Below are 12,500 nucleotides of genomic sequence, written 5' to 3' on the forward strand. Positions count from 1 at the left end.
CGTGTCCCAGCCAGCCTGGACCACTAGCCAGCTGCTCCCTGCCCTCCTACAGTGCTCTCTCCAGCTGCATTCCTTCTTTTGTTGCCAGGGGCCGGCTCCTCTAGGAGGTCTTTGCTAGTGCTCTGCTTCCCCTTTACATTTTTATGTTTTATCCTCACAACTGTGAACCTGCAGGGAAGACAGCAGTCTAAGAGCAGAGTTTGGAGTCCGGAAGAGCTGAATTCAAATTCTAGTCTTTGGCCAATGACTGAGCCTGATTTCTCATCTTTAATGGAGACCTTGGAAGGTCTCCCTTGGCTTTAGACCCACTGGTGTAGTAGATAAGCTGCTGAGGAATGGGGGCCTTCCTTTTTCCATCCAGGCTGGCCAGAGCTCTGATGTGGATTCCTCTTTGCTCCTTAGGAAGGTAAAGAAACAAGAAAATGCAGCGGCTCGGTTTCCTGAAGAAGGCGGCCACCAGCAGTGACCCTTTCTGTTAGAAAATAAAAACCCTTACAAACATCTTACCAAGATTTAATGTACATTTATTCTTAACACGTGGAACATATAGTATAAAGATTTCATACTGAATAAATGATATTCATTAAGCCAAAAAAGGAAAAAAAGGAGGAATTTACATCAAGTTTTTTTAGCTACATTGTTTGAAATACAAATATGCAGAATTTATCACTGAAAAAAATCTCAATTGTGTTTCTTCATCAGGAACTTCAACTGAACCTAGAACTTTTTCACACCTCGATTAGAAAGAAAACAAAACGAAAACGAAAACGAAAAAAAAAAAAAAAAAAAAAAACCCAGGAAAAATAAACTATAAGTTGATTGGCTGCTGAGACAGCAATGACTTTTTACACAGAGACCTGTACAGCATCACCTCCAAGAGGAGAGATGTCTGGCAAGAGATTAAATAATTGTGTCTCGCTTTGGGCAGGTCACCAACTTGTTATAACTCGTCATACTATAAAGGAGGAGGGCAGGGGCGTGGCTAGGGACCAAACTGTGGGGCTCCAGAGGGTATGTGCAATGTACAACGTCATCTATATACACACGCAGCCGCGCAGGGCACTGCGGCTAAAGGTTAAAACCAGTTCTAAGAGGTGATCTCAGGGTTATTCATACAATCAAGGAGGAAGAGAAAGAGGTCAGGGTGTTGTAGGTTCACACATGATACTTTGGGGGAAAAGCCTTTTTTTTTCTCCTCAACGTTTAACTAAAAACATTTTTAAAAACTACAGCTTGCTGCTGATCCAGCATTTTCTCTTTTTTCAATGTGAGACATTATTACAGTATGTTTACAGTATAAGGTGTACAGTACAGTACATGAAGGTCCTACACTCTACTGCACAGGCCTCTCCATTGAACAGGGTCTGTTCACAACTGGTAACTTCTTGGCTCCTGCAAGATTGTGAATGTACAACAAGAAACCACACACAGTTCAGCAGTCACCTTTTTTTTGTCCTTCAGAGTTTTTGTGTTTTTTTTTTCTATTTTTTTTTTTTTTACCATTAAAAACAGTTATGAAAGGTGGCGTCCCATCGATGCAAGAACTGGGCGAGCCGTTATTTTATTTGTTTTTCCCCAAACTCACTGTAAACGACAGTAACTTTGGTTAAAATAAAAAAAAGTCTTCTATGTAGGCAGAACTCTGTCTTCTTGAGAAAGAAGGGTGGGGGGTGGGGGGAGGGGAGGGGGTGGGAAGAGAGGCAGGAAAGATTTCCCCCAGGGAGAAGCAGGACAGCGCAGGGCGGGCTGGATTCTGAGGTGGTTTTGCATAAATAAAGGACAACAGTCAGTTTCTAAGTTCTCCACGCACGCACACACACACAGGGGAGGTGTCCATCCCACGGCTGTCATGACTGGCCAATTAAAAACAGTACGTCACAAATGACTTGTGAGACCAATGAGTTCATCAACGGCGACACCGAGATGTCCAGCAGCCGTGACTCGTACAATGTGAACTCCGAGTGGTTCTCGTCCACCTTGGCCAGGGCGAGCAGCGCCCGGGCCGCCCGGCGCATCATGTCCACGCTGGTCGGCTCAAAGGGGGGATTCTGCATGTGCAGGAGGCTGGCCTGGCTCTGCTGGAACTGGGTGGCAGCCAGGCTGTCCTCCAGGAAGCCCAGCAGGTTCCCGACGCTGCCCTTTTGCACGGCGATGGCCCGGGCGGCCAGGCTGTCTCCCTGGGCCAGGTTGGCCAGCAGCACCACGGCCATCTCCCGGCACACGGGGTTCTTTCGGTCACTGAGGAAGCGCACCATGGTGCTGTACAGCTTCTCCAGGCGACTGAAGGGGGGCGTGGCGAGGATCAGGTCCACGTTGTTGTCTTGGATGCTGAGTTTGCTGAGGGTTTCCAGAACCAGTCTCTGGGGGGAGAGGACGGCATTGGGGCCCAGGGTGGGGAAGGGGTCCTGGGCTTCGGCCGAAGGGCAGACCGCCCAGTGCAGGAGTCCGTCCAGAACCGGCAGGCAGATGCTCTCGGGGTACGGGGAGAGGTCCAGTTGACCTGAGATGTTGGCGAGCGTGACCAGGGTGTTTTCCCGGAGCATCTCCAGGCAGTCCCACCACCACTCCACTTTGTTGCAGCTCACCCCCTGGTCCTGCTCCTCCTCCTTCTCGTAGGTCAGCGGCGCCTGCTTGCGCTCCGGGTGCTTGTGGTGCAGCAGGATGAGTTTGCCGAGGATCAGCAGCAGCCCGGGATGCTTGGACATCTCAAAGTCGTTGCCCGGCACAAACGACAGGCTCCGGATGGTGTTGGAGACGCAGACGCAGCGCTTGGCGAGGGAGTCCTGCCAGTCCAGGAGGGTGCACAGTGGGGTCTCGTCCTTACTGTGGGGCTCGTCTTCGAGGATCTTGATGTTCCGGTGGCTCTGCACTGGATTGATGCCAAAAGGAAACTTGCCGCTCTCCTTGGGGGTCTCAGCATTCTTGGGGCCCTCTTCGGACAGGGTGCTGGGCCGAGACGACAACATGTCGTCCATGGTGGCAGTGATCCGCTTCTCTGCGGGGCCGTCTGGCAGGGGGGCCTCCTTATCTCTCCCTCCGGAGGTGCTCTCGGCAGCAGGGAGCCGCTTCTGAGGGGCCACAGGCACGGGCTCCCGGGACTGGCTCCCAGGCAGCTCCATCTTGCTCTCAAAGTGTGTCTGGATGTGCTCGGTAGTGTCCCCGCCGCCGATCCGCCAGTGTAGCAGGCCGCTGTCAAACTCCTGCACTCGCCCCAGTTTGTCCGAGCAGTCCACCACAAAGGGGTCATTCTTCTGCACGACTTTGACAGGCAGCTTGTCAAACTTGCTGACAAGCTTCTCCTCGCTGCTCTCTGAGAGCACCTTGTCCTTGCCTGCAAATGCAGCCTCCTCCTCTTCCTCCTCCTCTTCTATCTTGGGGCTCAGAAGCTCCTCCTCTTCTTCCCCTTCCGCTGGGGACGGGCTGGAAGCTTTCTTGAATCTCTCCGGGTCTAGCAATGTTCTCTGACCTGGGTCACCCACCTCATACTCCTTCAGAATGCCAAAGATCTCAATCAAGCAACGCCGGAAATATTCCACAAGGAGCTCCAACAGTCCCGGCAGCTAGAACAGAAACAAGAGCAGCCAGTGAGGAGAAAAAGGGGCCCAAACAAGGAGTGTGACAGGGGGAGTGCCCTCCGGGGCCTACACAGTCATCCCTGTCCTGCGCCTGTCCCAGCTCACGCGTGCGCCCCGCACACACTGCCAGGGATCTCCCCTATCCTCAGAGCTCTCCAGAGGGAACTCAAAGTCCTCTGAGCTGTCCGACCAGAGGCCATCTAGGAAGTGTGTCTGTGTTTTGGGCTGGTCCATCAAGAGATATAGAACAATTGGCCAAAAGACTTCTCAATCTGCTTCAGAGCAGTTATTATGCTGGCCCAACCAATCAAACAATCTGAGCTCTGGAAGTCACTGGACCTCTCTCTAGCTCCCTCCCCTCCCACACTGGGGCATTTCCCTTCACTTTCTCTGTATCTTCTTCACGTCCTGTTGGACAGCAGGGCCCAGAACTATACAGAAGGGGACAGATGGCCGAGGATCCAAATCACCTGCCCTCCAGCATCCTTGGTCTCCCAGAAAGGCCTCAGGAGTCTACAGAACATCAAGGACAGTCCTTTGCTCTCTAAAGGCCAGGAGTACTGGTGTCTTCACAGAAAAACAATATACTCATTGACTCTATATATTCTGGGCTTTTGTGTCCTCTTTTATAGAATTTGAGGAATAGGGGTGGAGAGACAAATGATAATGGGGGGACAAGATAAAACTTTAAGGTTCCTTGCAGATTAAGCATTTTACAGATCTAAGAATGTGCATTAGCAGTCTTATTAATGACCATAAGCTTATTCCCATTACTGGAAAAGGTCAAAAAGTCCATGTTTTCCTGACAGAAGATCAGGGATTTCAGCTTTGTAAATAGATAGCACTTAAAAAAAAAAAAATCAAAGCTACTCTAACATTAATTATAATTTTTCCCTTCACTCTCATAGCAGAGCTTGAAAACATTAGGACTACACAAGGAAAGAATCTAACAGCAAAAATATGTGGGCTTGACCAAACTAAAGGTGAGAAAAGAAGCTAAGAGACCCTGGGGTGCTTTGAGGGAATTTAGAAGGTCTGTGAGCTTGGAGAGGAAACGAAATTCATATTTTTATTTTCAACCTTTATTTGAAATTTAGCCTCTCCTTTGATTACGATTGTAGGCAAATTCAAACCCAGGAGTATTACAAGCAGCACATGTGACTCTGTTACCAACAGAAACAACAGGTACCATTGTATCACATTCCTGTTGTTACCAATACTCCATATAATACTTATGCTTATCACTGCTTTGAGATCAATTGTAGTTATGAGACCTGCTGCTAGATCACACATGATTACAGACTGTATTTCAAATGTAATTAGTTTCCCTTTTAATCTTATATATTCTATTTTAGGCATTCAAAAACATGTTTGAGAGGAGTCTGTAGACTTCAGCAGTTGCAAAAGGGTTCAGGACACAAAAATAGGTGGATTTCACATGGCAATATATTTTTACTGATTCTAGGAAGAGAACCTGTTATTTATATCAATATCAACTAAGAAAAATTTAAAAAATTTTAAAAAATTTGTTCCTTTTCATCTTGTCATATCCTCCAAACTCCTCCTGTACAGACCAAGTTCAAAGGCAAAATGATAGTTTCCAAGTTCTTTAGTCAGAAGAGTTTAAAGGGAAGATGCTAGAAGTGAAAAGATATTGCTTTAATGGCCCATTCTGGGACTTGAGTGGAGCCCATGGGATCACCCATCCAGTGCCGAACCTCGGACCAACAGATCCAGACCCTGCCCCTAATTCCGGCCCTATGCCACACAGCAAATACTGGAGTGCTTGACTACTGGCTCAATACCTTCCTCCAGTTCTATCCCAAGACCCTCTCCCCTAGCCATGGATGCTCACCTGGCCCAAGTTGAAGGTCATAATGCTGTTGTCATCATACAACAAGATGTTGATGGTGTCTAAGGCCCACGTACTCTCTGCCAACAGGCCCGATTTGAGGGACATCATCACTCGCCACGCCTCTGGGGTTCCTGAAACACAGCACCGCCCTCCTCCCCATCAGTGCTTTGTGGATCCCCAAGTGGTTGGTCAAGACTTGCCCAAAAGTTGGCTTGTAGAGGTTTTGGGGAGGACACCTCAAGTACCCACCCGAGAGGCTTCTCCCGCCCAAGTACCTGCCCAAAGGAACTAAGAGTACCACGTCATTTGGCAATTATGTGCCACAAGCTCCTAGGGCCTCAAAGGGACCAGAGCTGGAACTTCCATTAGGCTGAAGGATCTCCTTTTTTCTTCTATATGAATGGCAACCAACCCACAGGTGGAAGCTTGAGAGAGGTCATTAAATGAATTCTGGCCAACCAAATAGAACAAAAGCCAATGGGATGTCCAGATCCAAGGAGAGGTCAACTAGTTCTGAATCATCACTAATCAAGAATTCTCTTGGGCAACCCTCCCTCGGTTGTGGAGAAGAACATCATTTGTGAAAGGTTCCCCAGGGTCTCTGTCCTCACACAGACATCAAAGCTGATGAAACAGGAGGTGAGGAAGTCTGGTCTCTAGAGCCAGCTCCATCAGCACCCCTCCTGTGAGCAGAATGAGCAGTTGCCAGTCCGCCCAGCACCGTGCGCTCGCCCAGCTCACCAGAGAAGCCTGACACTAGCTCAGTACCAGACTCTCAAGCTTACAGACCAATGACCACTCTCAAGGCCGAGAGGGAGGCTGAACATTAATCCGAGTTGAACCCTCTCTCAGTTTTGGGAGGGATTAATCAGCCCTGATCTCCAAATGGGGAAGCTCCTCTTGGGAAGTCTCCTTACCAATATCTTTCGTCGTGAGCCGCCTCCTGGGTTTCAATACGGGCTGTGTGGCTTCCACGGAGCCGGGAGGGAAAGTGATGTCCCGCCTGATCAGGGGGGGCTGCACGGGGGCAGGTGCTATGTGTGAGGCAGGCACTGGAGGACCTGCCTTCTGCATCTTCATCCCCGAGTGTAGGAACGGGGACTTGCTGGGCGATGTGCGGTTCTCCAGGGGCCGGGGAAGGGGCGCGGGACTGGATACCTGAGGAATGTGATTCTGCATGCTGGGCGGGGGCTGATAGTTAGACTGAGGGGGCCTCGTCATGGGGGGCACAGGGGCCGAGGGACCATATGGAGGCTGGCGGGTGCCATGGGAAGGCCACGGGCCCTCGTGATTGACCCTCTGATCTGTGTGCAGCATTTCATCTGTTCGGTTCACCCCATGGTAGGCAGGCCCCTGGGGGGCAGAGCCTGTGTTCTGCCGATTGGGGTAGTTGTAGCCCATATCATTGCGCCCCTGCCACATGGTGCCCTGTTGGGGACCCTCTGTAGTCGGCTGCATGGGGCCACCCATCATCTGGGGCGGCATGCTCTGCTGGGCATTGGAGCCAGGGGGTGCCGAGACCCGATCTCGGCCAAACTGGAATGGGAATTGGTTCTGAGGGGCTCCTGCCGGCCGGCGATCAGCACCAGCGGTGGGATAAGCATTCCCATACTGGTTGTACACGTCCTGTTGGGGAGATGGCTGGGCTGGTTGCTGTTGGCTGGCTGGCTGGGGCTGGGCCGGGGGCAACTGCTGCTGTGGCGGCTGGCCTTGTCCGCTGCTGTACGGCACGCTGTACATCTCCCCTTCGTGGCGCTTGGCCGGAGGGCCATAGGTGCCATCCATGGGCCGCTTATAATTCTAGGAAATGGACATAAAGGGAAAGGTGTATGAAACATTCTGGGAACCAGAGGCAACGCGAGAATGTGGCCGAGATGGACACCATGGTGAGGGGCTGCAGACACAGGAGCAGCAGAGCTGCCTTCAGGAACATTTCCTAAAGCAGTTTCTGAAGGTGACAAGGAGTTCTTCCTTCCCACTGGTTCTCTCCTTCCCCGTAGGTTTTCCAGTTCCCCTTAACATTTTTTACTGGTATACTTTGTTTTTATGTCATATCCATTTCCCAACACAGACCTTCCTGAACTCTAAAATTCAGCTATCTCATATGACAGAATAAAAAACAAGAGGAAAAAAGCAGTTTACCAAAACAAATTGATTGTTTAACCCAGTCCAAAATTAAGGGCAATTTTCATGCCCTTAGCACCCCCTCTCCCCCGCCTCCCAAAAAAGGATTCGTTCCTCTATCTTAGAAAGCAAAGCAGTCACTGCGGCAGACTGATCCCAGGACTAGCCTGCGGCTTTTTCCTAGTCACTGAGGAGAGCTCTCAGGAGTTCAACAGGGGAGACACAAAATACATATGTTCCTAAACACAAACTTCTACAAGAGGGTTGTATTATCATTAAACAGTAGAAACAAGTTAAAAAAAATCAATTTTTAAGAAATTAAAAACCTCTACTGCTTTCCATCAGGCTGGATGAATTTACCAAGAAGGATCCACATTTGAAGGGAAGGTTGTTTCTTTGGACCTAAGTTCAGGACCCCTTCTTCTACCCGACGTGGGCCCCAAACTCACCTGCTGCTGCTGTTGGTACATTGCGGTTTGCTGGCTGGGGAATGGGCTGCTGGAAGGGGTGCCTTGAGTGGAAAACTGATTGCCATAGGAATCGTGCCTGTGAGACAGAGAGAAGCGTGTGAGCGAGAGGAGGAGTCCAGAGCACCCGACAGCTGCCTGACCCCGAGACGCAGGCCGTGCTCACTGACCGCTGCTGCTGCTGCTGCGGCTGTGGCGGCTGCTGCTGCTGCTGCTGCGGGGGATAGCGGCTGGGAGAGTACATCCCCGAGTCTGGGTTGGAAGGCATGAGGTTTGGCTGTGGGGCCCCGGTGCCCAGGCTTCCCTCGGGTCCGAGTCCGGACTCCGCCCTAGGTCAAAGAAAGAAGCAGAAGGACTCGTATTCTGGGCTTCAGTCACCAGAGAGGGTAGCGGTTTAGTTCTGTGGAACCCATACTGCCCTGTTCTGTGCCAACTGTGCCCTCAGTCACATCACAAGCTCTCTGAGGCAGTATCTACAAAATGAGGAAACACCACTTGCACTATTGACCTCCGAGAGCCCCAAAGTGCTAGAGACAAGTCACTATTGTTTCCAGAGGCCTCTCATCTACCCCACTCACCTCACTCTGTCGTAAGGGCCTCCATACGGGTAATGCTGCCTTTGTCCCATTGCCATATTCCCCAAACCAGGGCCTGTGGCACGGTTGTAGGGGTCCCCCATCCCACTGTTGGGGCCCTGCCCTGAGGACACGAAAGGATCATTTCCTGGAGCTAGAAGTAGAAGACAAAACAGTAAGAAGGGGAGAGGGGGGAAGCCGGAGCTCTAGACACAACGGAGGGGCAGCTCAAAGCCCGGGTTTGACTTGGTGCCTGCCTGCTCCGCCACAGGCTCAAAACACATGGGAAATCAACACAAGGGTCTCCGCTGTGAGGGGAAGCGAGAGGAGGCGGGACAAGGAGTGAGGATGGTACTGGAGAAGGTGACTCCTTAGCATGCGATGGCGGAGGCGGAGGGGAGGACGCCAGGGCACAGTCACCTTTCCTCATGCTGCCGTAAGGATCCTTATTTGGCTCATAGGACATGCGCCCCATCATGTCAGAGGTATTCATGCTGGGCTGGTACCCAGGGTTCGGAGTCATGGAATTTCGCTTTTGGAACGTGGGGTCGCTTCCATCAGCAAAAGCATCCTGGATCCCCACAGAGTTGCTCCTGCTCAGGAACGAGAAAACCCAATGAGAAGCCCAGTCATCCCATCCCCCTCTCTGATCTTTTCCCAATGACTGCCAGGAAAGGCTGGGGGCAGACTCGGCGCTGCCATGCGGGGACCACCACCTCGCACCTAGCACTGATGAGCCCCCCCAGGCCCCACGTCCAGTGCGTTACCTGATGCCTGGCAAAGGGGGCATCTGACTATGTGGGGTGGATGCTGGAGTTGGTGGCTTCAAGTCTCCTCCTTCTGCCATGGAACTGCTGGTTGACTGAGGGGTTTGTGGCCCCTGCATGGACCCTGACCCCGCTGCAACAGAGACAGGAGCAGTGAACACTGCAGAAAGTCCTACTCTCCGTGTGCGTTTCCACAGAAAAGCCCATGGGTGGGAAGGGCGGGGAGACCCCTGTCACACACGGGAGACACCCGCCCCAGAGTGACTTCCTCCCGCTTTCCTTCTCTTATCCACAGAAGAGGAGAAGAGGAATGGGGGCAATTAATGCGAACAGATAACTCTTGGCTGCTTCTCAGCTACTTCCCTTGCGCATGCCAACAAGGCCCAGGACCAAGGGCACCGCTTCTGACCACGGCACCCGGCGGGCAAATGTTCTCTAAAGCTTGGTGACCACCCAAGGGGAGGGACTCCCGCCGCCAGCCCCGGGGCTGCCCGTGCCCTTCCGCTGGGACCCCAGCCCCGGGCTCCCCAGTCTCACTGAGGGCTGGGACAAGTCCGCGCTCCGAGGCTGCAAAGCAGCGGACTCGTGGTAATTAATGTTTCCATTAGTTACCATTCCCAGCACCCGATATCCCATGGCTTCAGCCGAGCGGGCTGATGAGTCATTCCAGCTATTCATTAAAATCCTCAGAGGTCAGCGGCAGGGCATGTTTGTTTACACCCCACCTTCCTGGCACCCTGTCCGCGCTCCCCTCCCGGCTGTGGCCGCGGCTCGGAGGAGGGTGGGCAGAGTCCCTGGCAGCGGGGAGTTTCATTCATAACCCCTCCCCCGCCCTCCGGCCTCCCCATTCATTTCCATCTCGGCTCCCCTGGGAATTCCGGCTGGGTCTGGGCCGCATTCTAAGGCGCTGACATCAGTGAGCGGAGACTCCCAGACATCCCCAGCCTCCCAGCCATTTGTCGTTCCCCCCACCCCCTGCCGGCCCTCCCACTCACAGATTTACAAACATTTGGCACCTTGCCAGGTGCGCATTGAGAACTAAAACCCGGCGGTGGCTGAGACTCTGCCCGGCAGCCCCAAGCCAGCCCCAAGCCAGCCCCGCGTTCTGAGGCCGGCGGAGAGACTGCGCCCCCAGGGGCGGGGCGGGAGGCCTAGGACGGCCCCTCAACGGTCATTCAGCTCGGGCTCACCTGGTGATGGCGGCTGGATCTTGGGCTGGGACTTCTTGGAATCTGCGGCTGCAAAGATATCCGGGGGAGGGTCTTCTCCCCGCTCAATCTTGCACTCAAACGCGTAGAGACACTGGATGTACTGCTTCTTCAAGGAGCTGGCGGCGCTGCTCGAGGTGCCCACGTTGAGGTTGGTGGCCAGCTCCCGCCACTTCTTGTTCTTGTTGACCTGCATAACCAAGCGGGGTGAGGGCGGGCCGGGCCGCGCCAGCTGCTGCTTTGCGTAAAGGCCCGACGTCTGGGCGCCCTCACCGAGTCTCAAGCGGGAACTCCTCCCTCACCCCCCTTCCTGCCTAGTGCAGCCCAGGCCTCTGTGGGACCAGAAATCGGGCCGTCGCTGGGGCAGAATTTTGAGGATAAATCTGCAGGCATCCTCCATTATTGTGACAGACGCAGGAAGAGGGGTCAGACCTGGAGTCAGGGAGTACAGGCTCCACGAGTCATGTGACCCTGGCCAAGTCACTTCCACCCTGTGAGCATCCCGCTTCTTTTCAGTAAAAACTGGGGGTAATTATCCCCAACTACTCCGGAGAAACTCCTGTCACATATGGTAAGTTGTGATTCCGTTAAGTGCATGTATCCCCCCCAAAATATAGAAAATAAGAATATGTCTGACAAAAGAGTTATCTTGATAGGATAAAAATAGGGGGTGCAAGCCCCCTTATTTCTAGGATAACAGGTCTCGAACCTATATTAAAGAACTCAGAACCCTTTGTGCTCCCATTACACCACATCCTAGTAAGGTCAGCTAAATAAGCTATCGGCCCATACCCCGAAAATGTTGGTTCACACCCTTCCCATACTAATGTCCCCCTATGTACTCATCATTTTATCACTAAGCCTCCTCATCGGCACATGCCGTACCTTTTTCAGCAGCCACTGATTTACAGCTTGAATATTCTTATAAATTAATACACTAGCAATCATTCAAACAACCCACACACCACAGAAGCTGCAACAAACAGGCTCTTTAAAAGGCCCCTCTTAGGGCTCACCTTGGAGTGAGGTGATAGTCACTCACCCCAAAATACATGTCCGGACCCAGGAGGAGGGCTAAAGAAGGGACTGGACACAATAGCGCAGACAATGGGGAGTCTCTTTACTGATGTCCCACAGCTGCTTTTATTTTTAAATTTGTCTATGCGGTCTTATTTATCCAGGATGCAAAGGCATCATTGCAGCCTGGTCAATGCACGGGACTGGTCCTGGGGGAGCGATGGAGAAATGCAGTCCCTGACCTCAAAGGGGCTTACAGTTTAGAAGGGAGAAACAAACACAGACCAAGGCAATACTACCTAGCAAGGTCCAACAAAGTTGGATCTGAAATTCCAAGGATGAAAGCGCTTTTCTGAGAAAGGGGCCAAAACCAAGATGCTAGCGGGTGAAGCTAAGAACAGGAAGTGGGATCTCCGAGACACACGCTTCCCACCCCGGGGCAGGAGCCCCTTAAGAACAGACTTGGTCATTTTTGTTTTTAGAGCTTCCCCCAAAACAGCTGGGGCTCTGTCCATACTGGGTTCTCAGCAGTTCCTGACGCTGACACGATTTCCCACTGCTACCCAAAGCATATCCCTCTCTGGCCACTTTAAGCAGGCTGTCCGCGGCATGGGTTGCTCTCCTACCTTGTTCCTTATACCGAATGTCCTCTTCAGATTACTTAAACCTCTAAATGATACATACCCATTAGGGGTCAAACCAAGTCCCTTCCATTTATTACTCTTTTCTTTGAATTCCTATTGTACTTATTATAGTCAGAAGCATATAACCTAGTAATTCATATTCATATGGTTAGTAGGGACCTAAATGATACTCTAGAGATCAACAAAATGCAAACTGAGGCTCAGAGGTGTGTCTTAACTTGTCCACGATGCCCATGGTTGAAGATGAGTAAGTGATAAGGCTGGGGGA

At 51.8% G+C, this 12,500-nt stretch overlaps 1 protein-coding gene across 2 annotated transcripts in view; it reads right to left on the reverse strand.

Moving 5' to 3' along the window:
- Positions 1 to 503: 503 nt before the first annotated feature.
- ARID1A (AT-rich interaction domain 1A) overlaps positions 504 to 12,500 on the reverse strand; it is an 87,496-nt gene continuing 75,499 nt past the window's right edge. For both annotated transcript variants that reach the window (XM_074305700.1, XM_074305701.1), the window contains exons 12-20: positions 10,554 to 10,761; positions 9,364 to 9,496; positions 9,017 to 9,189; positions 8,600 to 8,750; positions 8,192 to 8,350; positions 8,004 to 8,100; positions 6,348 to 7,230; positions 5,431 to 5,561; positions 504 to 3,560 (exon numbers count right to left, since the gene is read on the reverse strand). In XM_074305700.1, the coding sequence (XP_074161801.1) occupies positions 1,848 to 3,560; positions 5,431 to 5,561; positions 6,348 to 7,230; positions 8,004 to 8,100; positions 8,192 to 8,350; positions 8,600 to 8,750; positions 9,017 to 9,189; positions 9,364 to 9,496; positions 10,554 to 10,761 (3,648 nt within the window). In that variant the 3' untranslated portion in view covers positions 504 to 1,847. The remainder of the gene's footprint in view (positions 3,561 to 5,430; positions 5,562 to 6,347; positions 7,231 to 8,003; positions 8,101 to 8,191; positions 8,351 to 8,599; positions 8,751 to 9,016; positions 9,190 to 9,363; positions 9,497 to 10,553; positions 10,762 to 12,500) is intronic.

Source organism: Sminthopsis crassicaudata, chromosome 3, assembly GCF_048593235.1.
Source record: "Sminthopsis crassicaudata isolate SCR6 chromosome 3, ASM4859323v1, whole genome shotgun sequence".
Taxonomy (NCBI): Eukaryota; Metazoa; Chordata; class Mammalia; order Dasyuromorphia; family Dasyuridae; genus Sminthopsis; species Sminthopsis crassicaudata.